At 44.1% G+C, this 21366-nt stretch overlaps 1 protein-coding gene across 1 annotated transcript in view; it reads left to right on the forward strand.

Moving 5' to 3' along the window:
• The window catches only part of LCP2 (lymphocyte cytosolic protein 2), a 1189974-nt gene that overhangs the window by 725651 nt on the left and 442957 nt on the right, over positions 1 to 21366 (forward strand). Inside the window, exon 10 of the mRNA XM_073573677.1 lies at positions 5897 to 5971. Within this exon, the coding sequence (XP_073429778.1) occupies positions 5897 to 5971 (75 nt within the window). The remainder of the gene's footprint in view (positions 1 to 5896; positions 5972 to 21366) is intronic.

Raw genomic sequence — 21366 nt, forward strand, 5'->3', positions numbered from 1 at the left:
TACGAGAGACTGAAATTCTTGCCCATTCTTCCTTGGCAAACAGCTCGAGCTCAGTGAGGTTTGAGGGAGATCGTTTGTGACCAGCGCTGGTGATTGTTATGATTGGGTCACCGAGGAGGAGAGCAAGCCCAAGCTAAGCCACAGAAAGCCAGAGAGGTTGGTAACTAAGCGGATTGCAGACCCCTGATCCTATCCACACAACTAGCAGTAGCCGTGGAGCGTGCCTACGATGATCCTAGATGCCTCGGCACAGCCGGAGAGCTAACTAAGCCTAAAGCAAGAAAGGGGAAATCTAAACTGCCCCAGAGCAGACCCCAAAGGAACAGATAGCCCCCAAATATATATTGTCAGTGAGACAAGATGAAAATACAAACGCTGGTAGGAAAATAGACTGAGCAAACGATGGGGCCCACACTGACTAGACAGGACAGGAAAGGAAAGAAACTGTAATCACGCAAAAAAACCTGCAAAAAAGTCCAAAAGTCTATCACAAATCTCCCAGATATCAATCATTCTCTGAGAGACAGGAAGATCGGAAATAAAATCCATTGAGATACGGGTCCATGGCCTCTTGGGCACCAGCAGGGGCATCAACAACCCTCTAGAATGAGAACAGGGTTTGGACCGAGAATAAGTCCCAAAGGACTGCCCAAAATTCCTGACATCATGAGATAAGGCAGGCCACCAAAATGACCAACTCACCAAATCTCTGGTACAAAAAATACCTGGATGACCAGCCAACATGGAGCAATGAATTTCAGACATTACGATCTTCCTCCACTGGTCAGCGACATACAATTTTCCCATAGGGCAACGTTCAGGTTTATCCTCCTGAAATTCCTCCAGGGCACGTCTCAAATCGGGTGAGATGGCGGAAAGAACTACACCCTCATTTAGAATGGTAGTAGGCTCTGTCAAAATAAGAGAATCCGCAAATAAACTCCTAGAAAGGGCGTCCGCCTTAACATTCTTAGTGCCCGGAAGAAAAGAGACCACAAAATTAAAATGCGTGAAAAACAAGGCCCACCTAGCCTGTCTAGGATTCAAGCGTTTGGATGATTCAAGATAAATCAAATTCTTGTGATCGGTGAGGACCACAACTTGATGTCTAGCTCCCTCCAACCAATGTCTCCACTCTTCAAACGCCCATTTCATGGCCAACAATTCCCAATTCCCCATGACATAGTTACGTTCAGATGGGGAGAATTTTCGAGAAAAGAAGGCACAGGGGTTCATTTTAGAAGTCACCGGTTCTTTTTGGGACAAAACGGCTCCTGCACCAATCTCAGAAGCATCTACCTCCACCTGAAATAGGAGTGAGACATCAGGTTGCCATAGAACCAGAGCAGAAGTGAATCTCCGCTTAAGCTCTTGAAATGCCGAGACTGCCTCTGGAGACCAATTCACCACATCAGCACCCTTTTTGGTCAGATCAGTCAGTGGTTTGACAATACCAGAAAAATCTAATATATAAAGCTCAAAGTGTGTATGTATGTATGTATGTATGTATGTATGTGTGTGTGTGTATGTCCGGGATTGGCATCCGCACCGTCGCAGCTACAGCCACAAAATTTGGCACAGTCACACGTCTGAACCCCGAGAGCGTCCTAAGCTATGTTGTGAGGCAAAATTTTAACCCCGTGCATTCCAATTCACCAAACAATTTTGCCCCTATCTACATACTGGGGGAAAAAATGTGTGCGTGTCAAGCCCCGCCCCTCATTGTGATGTCATAATGCCCCTATTTGCATACTGGGGAAGCAGTGTGTGCGTATCAAGCCCCGCCCCTCATTATGATGTCACAACAGTTGCCATGGCGACGCTGATGTCGTCATAGGTCGCAAGCCCCGCCGCCGCTCATTATGATGTTATAATGGTTGACTATGGGATGGAGGATGTGTGATGGGTATATGGGCACTGGACTATGGGATGGAGGATATGTATATGGGCACGGGACTATGGGATGGAGGATGTGTGATGGGTATATGGGCACTGGACTATGGGATGGAGGATATGTATGACGGGTATATGGGCACTCGACTATGGGATGGCGAATATGTATGGTGGGTATATGGGCATGGGACTATGGGATGGAGAATATGTATGATGAGTGTGAATGTATGATGGGCACTCGAATATGGGATGGATGATATGTATGATGGGTATATGGACACGGGACTATGGGATGGAGGATATGTATGATGGGTGTATGGGCATGGGACTATGGGATGGAGGATGTGTGATGGGTATATGGGCATGGGACTATGGGATGGAGGATGTGTGATGTATACTCGACTATGGTATACTCGATTGGTATGGTATACTCGACTATGGTATACTACGGTATACTCGACTATGGGATGGCGAATATGTATGGTGGGTATATGGGCATGGGACTATGGGATGGAGAATATGTATGATGAGTGTGAATGTATGATGGGCACTCGAATATGGGATGGATGACTATGGGCATGGGACTATGGGATGGAGGATGTGTGATGGGTATATGTATATGGGCACGGGACTATGGGATGGAGGATGTGTGATGGGTATATGGGCACTGGACTATGGGATGGAGGATATGTATGACGAGTATATGGGCACTCGACTATGGGATGGCGAATATGTATGGTGGGTATATGGGCATGGGACTATGGGATGGAGAATGTGTATGATGAGTGTGAATGTATGATGGGCACTCGAATATGGGATGGATGATATGTATGATGGGTATTTGGACACGGGACTATGGGATGGAGGATATGTATGATGGGTGTATGGGCATGGGACTATGGGATGGAGGATGTGTGATGGGTATATGGGCATGGGACTATGGGATGGAGGATGTGTGATGGGTATATGTATATGGGCACGGGACTATGGGATGGAGGATGTGTGATGGGTATATGGGCACTGGACTATGGGATGGAGGATATGTATGACGAGTATATGGGCACTCGACTATGGGATGGCGAATATGTATGGTGGGTATATGGGCATGGGACTATGGGATGGAGAATATGTATGATGAGTGTGAATGTATGATGGGCACTCGAATATGGGATGGATGATATGTATGATGGGTATATGGACACGGGACTATGGGATGGAGGATATGTATGATGGGTGTATGGGCATGGGACTATGGGATGGAGGATGTGTGATGGGTATATGGGCATGGGACTATGGGATGGAGGATGTGTGATGGGTATATGAGCATGGGACTATGGGATGGAGGATAATTATAATTTGTTATAACTAACCACAGTTAGTTACTATGCCCAGGCACCGCCGGGCTCTTCAGCTAGTTACTTATAAATTTACGGTAGAAATTAGCAAAACCCAAAAACTTCTGGAGAGCCTTCAAAGAAGTGGGCTGAACCCAGTCATAAATGGCCTGTACCTTGGCCGGGTCCATTTCCATAGCCGACGGGGACAAAATGAATCCCAAAAATGAAATCCTCTGTACACCAAAGAGGCACTTTGATCCCTTAACATACAGAGAATTTTCCCTCAAAATCCAGAACACAGTCCGGACATGTTCCACATGAGAATCCCAATCACTGGAAAAGATCAAAATATCATTCAGATAAATGATCAAAAACTTATCGACAAAGTCCTGGAAAATATCGTTCATAAAAGATTGGAAGACAGAAGGGGCATTAGTGAGCCCAAAAGGCATCACCAGGTACACAAAATGTCCCTCCGGAGTATTAAACACAGTCTTCCATTGATCCCTGTGCTTGATGTGAATAAGATTATACACGCCCCTGAAGTCAAGCTTGGTAAACCAACAGGCACTTTTAACTCTGGAAAATAAATCAGAAATCAGGGGTAACGGGTACTGATATTTAGCAGTGATTTTGTTTAGGGAACGATAATAATAATAATAATAATAATTTTTATTTATATAGCGCCAACATATTCCGCAGCACTTTACAATTAAGCGGGGACATGTACAGACAATAAATTCAATACAAGTTAAGACAATTCAAACAGTGACATTAGGAGTGAGGTCCCTGCTCGCAAGCTTACAATCTACAAGGGTACAAACGATAACAAACGATAGTCAATACAAGGCCTTAATGAACCATCTTTCTTGGTCACAAAAAAAACCCAGCACCTAAAGGTGAAGAGGATGGTCTAATATGACCCTTCTCCAACGACTCCTTGATATAAGATCGCACAGCATCATGTTCGGGTACCGATAAGTTGAAAAGCCGACCCTTGGGAAATTTACACCCGGGCATTAACTCAATTGCACAGTCATAACTCCAGGCAAGAAATAGTTTACAACTATTCTTAAAATTCAAAAATTTAGACCGATCCCCAGAAAACACATCAGGAGTAGGAATTTTTGATTCAACTGCAGATAATTGAGCGAGTAAGGCAGAAATTCCCCGCACGTCAGCAGTGAGCTGCTCAACCCGATCGGACAATTGCTTAATCTCCATTAAAGAAAAAAATCCTCCTAGGGCCCCAGAGAAAGAGGAAAAAATATATAAAAAAATTCTGACCCTTTTTTTTTTTTTTTTTTTACAATTCTTTCCTTTTTTTGAGTACCATAGAGCCTGCGGTTGGGCTGGTGATTCTGTTATGATTGGGTCACTGAGGAGGAGAGCAAGCTCAAGCTAAGCCACAGAAAACCAGAGAGGTTGGTAACTAAGCGGATTGCAGACCCCTGATCCTATCCACACAACTAGCAGTAGCTGTGGAGCATGCCTATGATGATCCTAGATGCCTCGGCACAGCCGGAGAGATAACTAAGCCTAAAGCAAGAAAGGGGAAATCTAAACTGCCCTAGAGCAGACTCCAAAGGAATAGATAGCCTCCAAACATATATTGTCGGTGAGACAAGATGAAAACACAAACGCAGGTAGGAAAATAGACTGAGCAAACGATGGGGCCCACACCGACTAGACAGGACAGGAAAGGAAAGACACTGTCTGCAATCATGCAAAAAACCCTGCAAAAAAGTCCAACACGTCTGATACAAAAAATACTGAAGTCGCACGACTTCGCCCACTATATCAGCACTCTGACCTCTTTTTGCTCTGGTTTCAGAATATACCAATCTAATAAAGGACAAAAACAAACTGGCACAAGCAATAACATATGGATGGTGATTCAGCACAGCCCCTGCCGGAGCTGGCTGAACCACACAAAACTGAAATAGACAAAACCAGATCAAATGTAAACAAAATAGCAAATGAACACTTAGCTGAACATGCAGGAACTGAGCTGGAAGCTAAGACCTCAGGAGGCAGGAAGAAAATCACCAGCAGGGATAGAGGGAGTCGGCTGTCTTAAATCCAGTCTGAAACCCCAGATCTCCAATCGTCGTCCTCATTATCAGGTGGCAAGCCTCTGTTAATCAGATCAGCTCCATTACCTCCAGTAACCACCAGAGCGAGCCCAGAAAGAGAACTCACAACCCCTCTGTCAATTTGACCAGCTCCACTACCTTCAGTAGTAACCAGAGGTAGGCCAGAAAGCGAATTCACAACAGGGTCAGAACACGGTATTAAGAAATGAGGTATGTGAGCTTTTCATCAGTGCCATTTAGATGTTTTGGGTGGTCATTATGATTTAAAAAGAGAAAACACAGTAATTTGACAATAAATGGCTGTACCCAACCACTAACTGAGTGGAGAAAAAGTTTTGGTGTTATCATTCATATTCTCTGAAAAAAGTCAAAGAAAGCAGAAATTCTGCTGTTTCCTTTATTCCAGGTCTTGTTCCTGATTCAGAAACTTACAGTGGGCTAATCATGAAAAAAATGTTATTCAACTGAATTTTACAAATTAGCAGTTTGCTCAGAGAAATAGGAAATATGTTTCCCATCTCTGCCATAATTTAATGTACACTAACATGGGTCTATTTTTTTCTGTTACAGCACTAGCTCCAAGTGTTGACAGGACAACCAAGCCAACTATTCAGGCAAACACTGGAAAATTGCCTCCTACTTCAGGTTAGTAAACCAAAATGTGATCATCTGTTGTATCATATACTATAAAAATGTGGAATATTATATGGAGAAGAGAGATAAAATTGTGCTAACACTCTACCATACCTTGGTCCAAAAGTACCAAATTTCCATTCTGAAACATACTCCACACTTCACTATTCTTGGTCCAGTTAAGATAAGGGAGACAATGATATACAGATAAATAATGTAGATGATAACACCACTGATGCAATACCTTTTGTCTGCATTGATTATTTACAGTGTACATGTAATATTGTTAAATATTCCTAGGCAAGCCTGATTAGCAAACTGCCATATTAATAGGCAGTTGACTGGTTCATTTTCAGAGTGAACTATCAGACTTAAAGGGAGAGAGATTACACACTGCGAAAAGCAATAGATATTTGTGTGTGTTATATGAAAGTATCCAATAATACAAAATGAAAATATACTGGCTTGCTTGTTTAAGGAGTAAATGGCAGATCATTCACATGCATAATGTTAAAACTGGAGAAAAGCTAAGAAAAGATAGAATGCAAAATTTTATTGAGACAAAAAAGAAAGGGATAAAATATGTCGTGTTCTGTAGAACAATATAATTGTTGTCTAGAGTTTAGTCATTATTTTTTGTGTCTCAGTTAGACAACTGTATACTCAACATTTACTGGCTAATTAAATGGAGGACCCCAAAACAATAACGTAGGGTCTCCCTATAATTAATAACCACCAAAGGCTATGCAGACAGCTGTGGGATGATGTTAATAGCCTAGAAAGGGGCCATGGATACTGCCCCCAGGCTAAAACTTTAGCTCTCAGCCATCCCAGAAAAGTCACATCTCTAAGATGTGCGATTTCTGGCACTTAGCCTTGCTCTTCCAAATGAGTCCATGGTTTTTCTGGAATAGGTAATGGAGCCAATTCCCAGCCAGATGGCTATGACTGACTTTGGCGCGTGCGCAGTCTTCATAAGCAGATACAAAATCCTTAATATCATTATGCATTGATGGCCACCAAAAAAGTCTAGCAACGGCTTTACGTGTAGCAGTAACCCCAGGATGTCTACTTAAGGCGGAATCTTTAAATACCATAGAAACCACAATACCCTTAGGAAAAATGGAGGATGGAGGTTCTGGAGGAGAAATTGAATATAGACTATAAGATAATGTAATTGCTTTCACATTCTTACACCCTGGCCTGAATGTAATAAAAAAATTAAACCAAGAGCAAAACAACAACCATCTGGCCTGTCTAGGAGTTAACCTTTTAGATGATTAAATGTAAGCTAATTCTTGTAATCAGTGACTGGATGAAGCTCTCCCTCCAAAAAATGCCTCCATTCTTCAAAGTCTAATTTGACAGCAAGTAACTCCCGATTCCCAACATCATAATTTCTCACTGATGGTGAAAATTTTTTAGAAAAAAAGGACATTGACACAAGTTAGTCAGAATTTTGGACCCCTGCAATAAAACTTCCCCCACCACGATCACTGAAACATCCACTTCCACAATGAACAGTTCTTGGAGATCAGGTTGGATCAAAATGGGTGCAAACATGAAACACTCTTTTAATCTTTTGATAGTCCTGATAGCACCCAGCAAATAAACCTTGAGCTTCGCCTCCTTATGAGTGAGGTTTAGCAATCTGCGAAAACCCCTTGCTAAAATTCCTATAATACTTGGTAAATCCCAGAAATTCCTAACTTCAGAACCAGTTCTGAATCAATAAAGTTAGTAGCAGACCCACAGTCAATGCACGCCAATGTTGATAATAACTGGTCCTTGAAGAAAATCATTTTTATCAGTACTTTGTCAGAGGAAGAAAAGGTACCTGGGAGTTTTGGTGACCTCCTCAGCCATTACCCAGACTCGGCTGTTCTCCCGATGGTTTGATAGCTTGAGGATGAGTTGGGCAATGTCCAGAGAGACCACAGTATAGACAGAGACCAAGATCTTGTCTCTGTCTTCTATCCACAACATCAAGACTTGCAACTCTAATCTCGGGTAAATGGACCTGCTCCGGGAAACGTATAACATGGAGCCAGCTGTTCACCATGTCCAGGGCTGCCACTAGGAATTTCTGGGCCCAATACTGGAAAACTTTTCGGGGCCCCCTTGAGACTCTGCCCAGGCTCCACCCCAGCCCCGCCTCCACCCCTCAAACTGTCCACAGTCCCACCGCTCTCTCTTGGAAAAACTCCACTTCTCACCAATCACATATTAACAGTTCCCATCACCAGATCACACATATAGCCGGCAGCTTTTGTTTTGTCCAAAAGATTTTTTAAGCCGCCACCACAGCATGGTAGACACTTTGGCCTGTCCCTTCTCTACTGTAACCTATTAAATATTTGTTAAAATATCCAATACAATTTAGGTATATTTTTATTTATTTTTCAATTTTTAAAATGACCAATAATATCACATACAACCCCTGGCAAAAATTATGGAATCACCGGCCCTGGAAGATGTTCATTCAGTTATTTAATTTTGTAGAAAAAAAGCAGATCACAGACACGGCACAAAACTAAAGTCATTTCAAATGGCAAATTTCTGGCTTTAAGAAACACTAAAAGAAATCAAGAACAAAAAATGTGGTAGTCAGTAATGGTTGTTTTTTTAGTAAGCATAGGGGAAAAATTATGGAATCACTCAATTCTGAGGGAAAAAATGATTGAATCACTCTGTCAAGATGCTGCTGAGTTATATTATCAAAAATTCCGAAAGTGGGCGGTCCTTACGAAATGGAATGATGATGCCCTAGCAGCTCTCTTTCGGAAAGGTCTGGCAGAATCCGTAAAGGATGTTATGGTGGGATTTCCTGTCCCCTCTGGTCTTGATGACTCCATGTCGTTGGCTATTCAAGTCGATCGACGTTTATGAGAACGTAAAACTACGCGAGAGGCAGTGCAACCTTTCGAACAAACCTCTGAACCCATGCAATGTGATAGGGTTTTGTCTAGGGCGCAACGTCAAGAGTTTAGAAGGCGTAATAAGTTATGCTTCTTTTGTGGAGATGCTTCTCATGCTATTTCAGTCTGCCCTAAATGAAAGAAATGTTTTGATCACTCATTTGTGATGGGCAGTGTGCAGCCTAAGTTTCTTTTGGCTGTTACCTTGATCTGCTCCTTGTCTACATTTTCCGCTAAGGCGTTTGTGGATTCAGGGGCAGCTTTGAATCTGATGGATTTTGACTTCGCCAAGCGTTCTGGTTTTTCTATGGTACCCCTGCGGACCCCTATTCCTTTGAGGGGTATTTATGCTACCCCTCTGGCGGAAAATAAACCCCAGTTTTGGACCAAGGTGATTATGCGGGTCGCCCCGGACCACCAAGAGAATTGTACATTTTTGGTGTTGCACAATTTACATGATATTATTGTGCTGGGTTTTCCGTGGTTGCAGACCCATAATTCTGTCTTGGATTGGAAATTTGTGTCTGTGGTGAGTTGGGGTTGTCAATGTGCTCTTGGTGACACTCCTGTTTTCTCCACCTCTCCCCAGTCTCGGGATGTTCCTGACTATTTGGCTGATTTTTCTGATGTATTTAGTGAGAGTAAGTCCGCGTCTTTGCCTCCTCATAGGAGTTATGATTGTGCAATTGAGTTGATGCCCGGTTGTAAATTTCCCAAAGGTCGGCTTTTCAACTTATCTGTACCTGAACATGATGCTATGCGATCTTATATCAAGGACTCATTAGAGAAGGGTCATATAAGACCATCCTCTTCACCTTTAGGTGCTGGGGTATTTTTGTGGCCAAGAAAGATGGCTCATTAAGGCCATGTATTGACTATCGCTCCCTTAGTAAGATCACTGTTAAATATCAGTACCCCTTACCCTTGATTTCTGATTTATTTTCCATGGTCAAAAGTGCTTGTTGGTTTACCAAACTTGACCTTAGGGGTGGCGTATAATCTTATTCGCATCAAGCACGGGGATGAATGGAAGACGGCTTTTAATCCTCCGGAAGGACATCTTGAATACCTGGTGATGCCTTTTGGGCTGACTAATGCGCCTTCCGTCTTCCAGTCTTTTATGAACTATATTTTCCGGGACTTTTTGGATAAGTTTTTGATCATTTATCTGGATGATATTTTGATTTTTTTCCAGTGATTGGGATTCTCATGTGGAACATGTTCAGACTGTGTTCCGGATCTTGAGAGAAAATACTCTGTATGTTAAGGGATTGAAATGTCTCCTTGGTGTACAGAGGATTTCGTTTTTGGGATTCATTTTGTCCCCGTTTGCTATTGAAATGGACCCGGCCAAGGTACAGGCCATTCATGATTGGGTTCAGCCCACTTCTCTGAAGGCTCTCCAGAAGTTTTTGGGTTTTTCTAATTTCTATCGTAAATTTATAAGTAATTTTTCTGGTATTGTTAAACCACTGACCGATTTGACGAAAAAAGGCGCTGATGTGGTGAATTGGCCTCCAAAGGCATTTCAGAAGCTTAAGCAGAGATTCACTTCTGCTCTGGTTCTGCGGCAACCTGATGTTTCACTTCCATTTCAGGTGGAGGTAGATGCTTCTGAGATTGGTGCAGGAGCCGTTTTACCTCAAAGGGATCCTGTAACCTCTAAGATGAATCCCTGTGCCTTCTTTTCTTGAAAATTTTCCCCATCTGAACATAACTATGACGTGGGGAATCAGGAGTTGTTGGCCATGAAGTGGGCATTTGAAGAGTGGAGACATTGGTTGGAGGGAGCTAGACATCAAGTTGTGGTCCTTACCGACCACAAGAATTTGATTTATCTTGAATCAGCCAAACACCTGAACCCTAGACAAGCTAGGTGGGCCTTGTTTTTCACACGTTTTAATTTTAGGGTCAGCTTTCTTCCGGGCATTAAGAATGTTAAGGAGGACGCCCTTTCTAGGAGTTTCTTTGCGGATTCTCTTGATGTGACCGAGCCTACTACCATTCTAGGTGAGGGTTGTCATGATCTCAGTGCGTGTTTGACTCGCACACGTGGGGTTAATGTCTAGAACCAGTGCTGATGACTGGCATTTCTGGGGTTAAAGGTTGTGATCCCGGTGCATGCTTACCTGTACACCTGGGGCTATGATTGTGGCCTCTCCCTGGTTCTGGGAGAGGCTTCTTATAGTCTCAGGACGCTCCCATCCCCGTCAGTTATACTTTCACCCTTGGCATTTTGTGGTGACCCCTGAGTGTGTTTGTGCTGTGTTCTGGTTGCTTGATTCTCTGTGTACCACTCGGTCTGTTATCTGGATATTGCTTTGGATTCTGCTTGGTAACGTCTATGTCTGTTTGGTTTTGACTTCTTTCTTGGCCCTGACTATCCGTTCTGCCTCATCCCTGGTGCTTCACTGATATTTCTGTGTATGACCTCCGTTTTGCCTGACTCTGAGTATTTCTGTATAGTGTCCTGCCATCTCTGAAAGCAGGATGCTAAGCCTCGCCCCCTTGCAGTCACATGACCGTAGGTCCTGTGACTGCTTGCTATACTTCAGCATCCACAGGTCCTGTGTATCTGTACTTTCCGGCTGTACCTGACCCCGGGCCTCCCCAAAAGTGCGTTTGAGTCCATGCTCAGCGGAGGCTGCACGCCGGCGCTGACAGGATCCTGACAAGGGTGTGGTTCTTTCTGCCATTTCACCCAATTTGAGACTTGCCCTGGATGAATTTCAGGAGGACAAACCTGAACGATGCCCTGTGGGGAAATTGTGTGTCCCTGACTAGTGGAGGAAAAGAGTGATGGCTGAAATTCATTGCTCCGCGCTGGCTGGTCATCCGGGTATTTTTGGTACCAGAGATTTGGTGAGTCTGTCTTTTTGGTGGCCTGCCTTATCTCGTGATGTCAGAATTTTGTGCAGTCCTGTGGGACTTGTTCCAGGTCCAAGTCCTGTTCTCGTTCTAGTGGTTTGTTGATGCCCCTGCCGGTGCCCAGCAGGCCATAGACCCATATTTCAATGGATTTTATTTCTGATCTCCCTGTCTCTCAGAGAATGACTGTTATCTGGGTGATTTGTGATAGATTTTCCAAGATGGTACATCTTGTGCCACTCCCGAAGTTGCCATCTACTTCTGAGTTGGTGCCCCTGTTTTTACACATAGTTCGTTTGCATGGGATTCCTGAGAACATTGTGTCAGACAGAGGAGTCCAGTTTGTTTCCAGATTTTGGAGGGCCTTTTGTTCTAAACCGGGAATTCAGTTGTCTTTCTCCTCTGCATTTCATCCTTAGACCAATGGACAAACTGAGAGAACAAACCAGCCTTTGGAATCCTATTTGAGATGTTTCATATCTGCTGATCAGGATGACTGGGTCTCATTTCTGCCCTTGGCCGAATTCGCTCTAAACAATAGAGCTAGTTCTGCCACTTTGATGTCTCCGTTTTTCTGTAATTTTGGTTTTCATCCTCAATTTTCTTCGGGGCAGGTGGAGGCTTCCGCTTGCCCAAGTGTGGATTCTGTGGTGGACAGAATGCAGCAGATTTGGGACCAAGTAGTGGACAAGTTGTCCCATTCTCAGGAAAAGGCCCAACAGTTTTCCAACGGTTTCATATATATTTTTTTGTGGTGTGCATTTTTCCGGTAGTACTTTTTTCTCGTCTTTAATCATCAATGGTTTTTCAACCGGCATAGGACCTTTGGTCCCCGGTTCAAAGTGGGTGATATGGTTTGGTTGTCCTCAAAAAATATTCCGATGAAGGTTACGTCTCCAAAATTCCAGCTAAGGTTCATTGGACCTTATAAAATTTTGGAAATCCTTAACCCCGTTTCTTTCCGTTTGGCTCTTCCAGGTACGTTCAAGATTCATAATGTTTTTCACAAATCATTGTTGAAAAGGTTTGTGGAGCCAGCCAGTAGTTCCTGTGGTGGCACCCCCTGACCCTATATTGGTTGAGGGTAATTTGGAGTATGAGGTAGGGAAAATATTGGACTCTCGTCTGGCTAGACGGAGACTCCAGTTCTTGGTCAAGTGGAAAGGTTACGGCCAGGAGGATAATTCTTGGGTCTCTGCTTCCGATATTCATGCTGAGAGATTGGTTCGTGCTTTTCACCGTGCCCATCCTGATCGGCCTGGTGGTGTGGATGAGGGTTCGGTGACTCCTCCTCAAGGGGGGGTATTGTTGTGAACTCTCTTAATCCGACTTTTGAGGCAGGGCTCCATGTGGTGGATACTTTTGGTAGTGGAGCTGGTCAACATGATGTTAATTCAACAGCTGCAGAGGATGATTGGAGAAGTGGGGGTAGTGACTTGGAGTACATAAGCGAGTAAGCTTAGCTCAGTGGCTGCCTGTGATTCTCCTGTCTGTGCATAGTGAGGATATCTGTCTCCTACCTGATCCTGCATTTTCCAGCTAAGTGTCATTAGCTAAATCCTTTGCATCTGATTTTGCCTTGCTGTCAGGAGTCAGCTGGCTCCCCCTGGGGTTGCTGGCTCCTGCCCTGTATTTTTGTATCTTATGCTTGTTTGCTCAGTCCCCTGCTGTATTTGCCTGTTGCTAGCCGCCAGTTCACACCTGAGTGCTGATATAGTGGGGACGAGGTTGTGCTAACCTCAGTATTTTTGTGCTTCAGTCGTGTTGGAATTTTTAGGGTTTTTGCGTGATTGCAGACAGTGCCTTTTCTGTCCTGTCCTATCTAGTCAGTGTGGGCCCCATCATTTGCTCAGTCTATTTTCTGTCTGTGTTTCATCTTGTCTCACCGACAATATGTTTGGGGGCTGTCTATTCCTTTGGGGATCTGCTCTGGGGCAGTATAGATTTCACCTTTCTGTCTTTAGGCTTAGTTAGTCCTCCGGCTGTGACGAATTGTCTAGGGCATCGTAGGAACGCTCCACGGCTACTGCTAGTTGTGTTGTTAAGATCAGGGGTCTGCAATCCGCTGAGTGACCAACCTCTTTGGTGTTCTGGTGGTATAGCCTTTTGCGCTTTCCTCCTTGGTGACCCATTCATAACAGTATACAGTGTATAGTGTCAGTGTATAGGTAACACACTGAATCACCAGTGATATCTCTAGGTGAAGTCCTTCATCTTCACTTTTCATCTTTCATCCAGCACAGACTGCCATCACTTCTTCCAGCCAGGGCTTGTCGCTGCAGGAAATAACAGTTATGTAGAGCACAGCTTGCAGAACACATTTTCTTCCAAATTATAAACTACACCACACGAAGGAAAAAAAGGCGAAATAGTATCACTCTGCACAGTAACAGGACCGCCCCCGGCATACTCAAAAAATAAAATAAATACATCACTGCTGTAATAATATCCCTTAATTATCCCCTATGGTAATAATATCTCCCATCCTGACCCCGTGTGTCTCATTCCTGGCTTCAGGCATATGTTCTCCCATCCTGCCCTCATGAGTATCCATCCTGCCCCATCTGTCTCCATCGTATCCATCCTGACCTATGATCCTACATCATCTGTCTCCAACCCTGCTCCCATGTCTTTCATCTTGCCCTCATGTCTCCAATCCTGCCCCATGATCCTGCACCATCTGTCTCAATCCTGCCCCATGATCCTGCCCCATCTGTCTCCATCCTGCCCCCTGTGTCTCCAATCATGCCCCCAGTGTCTCCAATCCTGCCCCCAGTGTCTCTGTCTCCAATTCGTTCCCCATGTCTTTCATCCTGCCCCCTGTATCTCCAATCATATCCCCAGTGACTCCAATCCTGCCCCCAGTGTGTCCAATCCTAACCCCAGTGTCTCCAATCCTGCCCCCATGTCTTTCATCCAGTCCCCTGTGTCTCCAATCCTGCCCCGTGTCTCCATTCCTGCCCCCTGTGTCTCCATTCCTGCCCCCTGTGTCTCCATTCCTGCCCCCAGTGTCTCCATTCCTGCCCCCAGTGTCTTCAATCCTGCCCCCAGTGTCTCCAATCCTGCCCCCAGTGTCTCCAATCCTGCCCCCAGTGTCTCCAATCCTGCCCCCTGTGTCTCCAATCCTGTCCCCTGTGTCTCCAATCCTGTCCCCTGTGTCTCCAATCATGCCCCCTGTGTCTGCAATCCTGCCCCCTGTGTCTGCAATCCTGCCCCCTGTGTCTGCAATCCTGCCCCCTGTGTCTGCAATCCTGCCCCCTGTGTCTGCAATCCTGCCCCCTGTGTCTGCAATCCTGCCCCCTGTGTCTCCATTCATGCCCCGTCTCCATCCTTCCCAGGTGTCTCCAATCACGCCCATCTACATCCTTCCCCATCTCCATCCTGCCCCCAGTGTCTCTAATCCTGCCCCATCTCCAACCTGCCCCATCTCCATCCTGCCAGGCCCGGCTTGCCGCTTTCAATACTAATTAAAAAAAACACCTTTCCTCTTAACTTGCCGCACTTTTAAGGCAAGCGATCTTCACTCCAACCTGAAAGCGCACACGGAGACTGACAATGATGTCAGACGCCAGCGACGTGTGCGCTGATGTCACCTGCCAGCCTCCGATTGACTGGCTGCTTTAACTATTGTCGTGCGGGCCCGCAAGGCAGTTGAGTAACTGAACCAGCATCCTGGATGCAGGTTCAGTTACTTGATCGGCAGAATCCTGCTGCTGGGGATGGGGAAGTGGGGCCTGATGGGTAGAGGTGATGGGGCCTGATGCGGACCCCCTCTGCTGATCAGCCCTATACGCCAGTCATGGCAGTAATGTCCTGATAGCGGCCCTGACCACATCATTCAACGATTCTGTGTTCCATTCATATGGCCTGAGCCATGGCCTCCGTCAGAGAACAAGGATCGTCATGAAGGACCAGAGCATCCTTGAGGGTTTCGGAAAAGGCCTCTTTGGAACTGGCACCTGAGAGCAGCATTGTTCCATAGAATTTCAATGGACCACTGCCGTCATATATCAAACCTCAATTGTCTAAAAAGGCATCAACAGAAAACCGTTAGGGGCTTGTGGGGGCAAAGAAATTGTCCAGGTCTAAGGGCCTTCTCTCAGTAAAGACATGATTATTCCCACCTGCTGGAACTCCTCCCCTGACGACCACAGGCACAGGGTAAAAAATAACCTACAGCTCTCCCTGAATAGTCTAAACTGGTCTTTCTCTTCCAAAAATTTATCAGGGTGGGATATCACAGGTTTGTGAGAGACCAACTGTACATCAGAGGCTACTGACGTCAGTCACTGCCGGCAGTGAGAGGCTGGGGGGTCTTCATCAAGTTATTTATCTGACCCTGCAATTAATATTGCAATGACTTCTGACTCTGGCAATTGTTCGCCAGATCCTGAGTCATCTGCCTGTAATTCTCCACCTGGTCATAAAGTGTGTGAACAGTATCCATACTGGGAAAAAGAAAAATGTATCTTCCAGACGTAATGTGATGCTAGTCACTTCTCACCACCAAGTCATGAATCAGAATGGTCAAGGAGTACACGGTCAGAAGCCAGGAGGGTACATCATCAACAGATGGAAGAGACAAAAGCGTGGTCAGGTAACGTTCCAAGGTTAACAGGTCAGAGCTGAAGGGTTAAAAAGATGGATGGTCAGAATGAAGTGCAAGATCAGGCAACAACAGAACTAATGGCACAGGGGCACAAACCTCACAAGCTACTGTAAATGAACATCTGGCAGAGGTCTGGGAGACACAGCTCTGTTAAGTAGCATGGCAATCACCTGGAATAATGACCTCTTGGAGACAGCCAACACCTCCCAGTCTCATATTAGATAGTCGAGCTGTCAATGAACATGCCTCTGTACCAGATTGGATGGCCAAGCTGTCAATCAAAGTACTGACAACTTCAGCATACCCCTATACCAGATTGGACTGAAGTGCTATGCATTTAAGTTACCTATTAATTATCCTTTCCTTTCCTATATAAATGTAATGATGTGGTCATAATACTCACTGTCCTAATAATCGTGCACACAGTGTAAATTATGCCAATTCTATGGGACATGTGAAGCAGAACTGCTTCTCAAAATAGTTATAGCTAAAATACATCTTTGTACCGCATTAGCCGAGACACCTTTCACTAAGTTCCCCCCATTTTTAAGAATAGTATGAGTGGTAATGAAAGCCAATACCCATGCCATAATGAACCTTTTTACTCCAGAAAAGTAAAGGGATAAAATTCACTCTCATTTATTTAATAGAGAGTGAATGTAAATTACAATATGTAGGCCGGACGACCCAAACAACACATATCAGGATGGATGGACGTAGACATAGCATTAGAAAAGGTATTACATGCCATTGCCTTTCTAGTCATTTTGTCACTGAGCACAACAAAGACCCCACCAACCTGCACCTCACCACACCTGCACAAATGCCTGACAATGTATCCAGAAGACTACAACTCATTAATAGGGGGTCCTATTGGATCTTTAAGCTTTCCCACTCAAACCCAATGGTTTGAACCAGTGCATTGACAACACAGCATAGAATTAGAGAGCATTTACCAGGGAGTCTGTTTTTTTTCTCCATACAGGGGTATCTAGCAGGATTTCATATCACATTCTAATATTTGTTAGGTTGTAATATTTATAGTACAGGTTGTTTTATATATATGTGTATATATATATATATATATATATATATATATATATATATATACACTCACTGGCCACTTTATTAGGTACACCTGTCCAACTGTGTGTTAAGACTTAATTTCTAATCTGCCAATCACATGGCGGCAACTCAGTGCATTTAGGCATGTAGACATGGTCAAGACAATCTCCTGCAGTTCAAACCGAGCATCAGTATGGGGAAGAAAGGTGATTTGAGTGCCTTTGAACGTGGCATGATTGTTGGTGCCAGAAGGGCTGGTCTGAGTATTTCAGAAACTGCTGATCTACTGGGATTTTCACGCACAACCATCTCTAGGGTTTACAGAGAATGGTCCGAAAAAGAAAAAAAATCCAGTGAGCGGCAGTTCTGTGGCCGGAAATGCCTTGCTGATGCCAGAGGTCAGAGGAGAATGGGCAGACTGGTTCGAGCTGATAGAAAGGCAACAGTGACTCAAATTGCCACCCGTTACAACCAAGGTAGGCAGAAGAGCATCTCTGAACGCACAGTGCGTCGAACTTTGAGGCAGATGGGCTACAGCAGCAGAAGACCACACCGGGTACCACTCCTCTCAGCTAAGAACAGGAAACTGAGGCTACAATTTGCACAAGCTCATCGAAATTGGACAGTAGAAGATTGGAAAAACGTTGCCTGGTCTGATGAGTCTCGATTTATGCTGCGACATTCGGATGGTAGGGTCAGAATTTGGCGTAAACAACATGAAAGCATGGATCCATCCTGCCTTGTATCAACGGTTCAGGCTGGTGGTGGTGGTGTCATGGTGTGGGGAATTTTTTCTTGGCACTCTTTGGGCCCCTTGGTACCAATTGAGCATCGTTGCAACGCCACAGCCTACCTGAGTATTGTTGCTGACCATGTCCATCCCTTTATGACCACAATGTACCCAACATCTGATGGCTACTTTCAGCAGGATAATGCGCCATGTCATAAAGCTCGAATCATCTCAGATTGGTTTCTTGAACATGACAATGAGTTCACTGTACTCAAATGGCCTCCTCAGTCACCAGATCTCAATCCAATAGAGCATCTTTGGGATGTGGTGGAACGGGAGATTCGCATCAGGGATGTGCAGCCGACAAATCTGCGCCAACTGTGTGATGCCATCATGTCAATATGGTCCAAAATCTCTGAGGAATGCTTCCAGCACCTTGTTGAATCTCTGCCACGAAGAATTGAGGCAGTTCTGAAGGCAAAAGGGGGTCCAACCCGTTACTAGCATGGTGTACCTAATAAAGTGGCCAGTGAGTGTATATATATATATACATATTAGTCATGTTGAATAGGTCAGCTATTCATTAATGCCACAGATGATCAGTAATTATTTCCAACATTGAACCTGTTTGATGACACCCTTTTGGGAGTGCATATAATGTTTTGAAAGAATTTTGTATGGATTCTAGCCTGAGGTAGGAGCTACAACAGGTATGAAATGCATAGAATTAAATAAAAACCAACATCTATAATACATTTGGTGGCATCATAATCCTTACCAGCAGCGCTATACGCAGCCACTCTCTCTGTTCCCTGGATTACACTTCTGGATCTCTGGACGGGGTCGAACATGGTCGAGCAGCATCCAGTGGATTACACGCCCTACCTTGCTCAGTGTTGTGCCTGCAGCTGCACAACCTAGTTGTGAACATTTTTACCATCAGCTTTTTTTACCATTTGTGATCTGCGCAAGGTGAGCTTTCTCTTTCTTGTCCTCTAGTTTTTTTTATCAGTGAACAAAATGCAAAGTAAATGAACAAAATAGAAATTTGCATTAAATCAATATTTGATGTTACAACCCATTGCCATCAAAATAGCATAAAATCTTCTAGGTACACTTGTTCACAGTTTTTGAAGGAACTTAGCAGGGAAGTTGTTCCAAAGATCTTGGACAACTAACCAAAGATCATATGTGATTGCAGGCTTGTGTAAATCAATTTGTTTTCATGTAATCTTACAAAGAGTCAATGATGAGAAGATTTAGGTTCTTGGGAGGGAGAGGCAAATCTTCACTTTCAAGACTCCTTATTCTTCCTTACGTTGAATATAATTCTTAATGCCATTGCCTGTGTGATTGAAGTCATTGTCCTGTTGCATAATAAATGTGGAGACAATTAGATGTTTTCCTGATGGTATTGCATGATGGATAAGTATCTGTTTGTATTTCTCTTCACGGAGAATGCTATTATTCTTGATCAAATATTCAACTCCATTTGCTGAAATGCAGCCTCATACATGTGGAGAACTTCCACCATACTTGTGAGTTGCATGCAAACACTTGTTACTGTTACATTCTCCAGCCCTTTGGTGAATAAACTGACTTCTCTTACAAATATTTAACATATTGATTTAAAAGTTCAGAAATTCTGCTGCCATTTTCTGCAACCTAGTTCCTATGTTTTGTACATACTTGAGTCACTTATTTTCATATGGATAGTATGAATTTTGGCTGTAATTTTTCAATTAACACCACGTCTGGCCAGACTACAACAAGCATTTCTGAGCTGCTGGCACTGCTGGACATCTTCCGATTTGGAAGGGAAGTAAAAATGTTGTGTATTTCATCTGCTGCACTGGCCACCCACTGCTTTTATGGTCCTCAACGTTACCCATTTCTTGGTATCCTTACTTCTGAGAAATGCATACAGACTTTTCCATTCTGCAATCTATACCCAGCTGTAGTATACAAATGTTTAAAGGGAATCTGTCAGTATCTGTCAGTAGGATCAACCCTCCTAAGCCATGTACAGTGAAGGAAATAATTATTTGATCCCTTGTGTTGTGAGTTCATTTTCCCCTTCATTACTGAGGCCCGAGGAACTCCCTCTTCTGGTAAAGAAAGGTAGTGAGCCTGATTATCAAACACCTGAGACTGATGATGCTGACTGGCTGAGTTGAGTTACTGACTGGATATAAGGCTGCCGACGCCCTTCTGCCCTGCGGGTGATTTCTCTGTGGGATCCTTGGAGACCAGTCTGAATTCCTGCTCCTCTAAAGCTAAGTTTGCTGCTCGGCCTTTTGCTTTTGTGCTTTGACTTTGTTTTGCTTTGTTTTTCTGGATTTCTGCCATTCCCGGCTGGAGTGCTGAATTCATTAAGCTCTGTCTTCTGAAAATACCTGAGTGCTGATTTAGTTTTTGAAGCCTAGCTGCTTCAGGGCCTTTTTCATATCAGCTTGTTGGCTTATGTCTTTGATAGGGTTTTGACAGATTGCAGACAGCAGCCTTCCTGTCCTTTCCTATCTAGGTAGTTTTGGGCCCCGTCTTTGCTCAGTCTATCTTTCTGTCTGTGTTAGTATTTTCATCTTGCTTCACCGTCATTATATGTTGGGGGCTGCCTATTGCTTTGGGGTCTGCTCTGGGGCAGTTTAGATTTCCCCTTTCTTTCTTTAGGCCTATGTAATTCTCCGGCTGTGATCGAGGGGTCTAGGGCATCGTAGGAACACCCCACGGCTACTGCTAGTTGTGTTGATAGGTTCAGGGGTCTGCAATCTGATGCCAACTTCTCTGGTTTTCTGGACTTAGCTTGTATTTCTGATTTTGCCTCCTACGGTGACTCATTCATAACACCCTTGCTAATTTTGTAAGTTTGCCCACTGACAAAGACATGAACAGTCTATAATTTTAAGGGTAGGTTAATTTTAGCATTAAGAGATAAAATATCAAAAATAAAATCCAGAAAATCACATTGTTTAAATTATATAAATTTATTTGTATTTTGCAGTGAGAAATAATTATTTGATCCCTCTGGCAAACAAGACTTAATACTTGATGACAAAACCTTGTGGGCAAGCACAGCAGTCAGACTTTTTTTGTAGTTGATGACGAGGTTTGCGCACATGTCAGGAGTAATTTTGGTCCACTCCTCTTTGCAGATCATCTCTAAATCAATAAGACTTTGAGGATGTCGCTTGGCAACTCGGAGCTTCAACTCCCTCCA

This window comes from Dendrobates tinctorius, unplaced genomic scaffold (assembly GCF_039654945.1).
Source record: "Dendrobates tinctorius isolate UK_male_01 unplaced genomic scaffold, ASM3965494v1 ptg000036l, whole genome shotgun sequence".
In the NCBI taxonomy this organism is placed as follows: domain Eukaryota; kingdom Metazoa; phylum Chordata; class Amphibia; order Anura; family Dendrobatidae; genus Dendrobates; species Dendrobates tinctorius.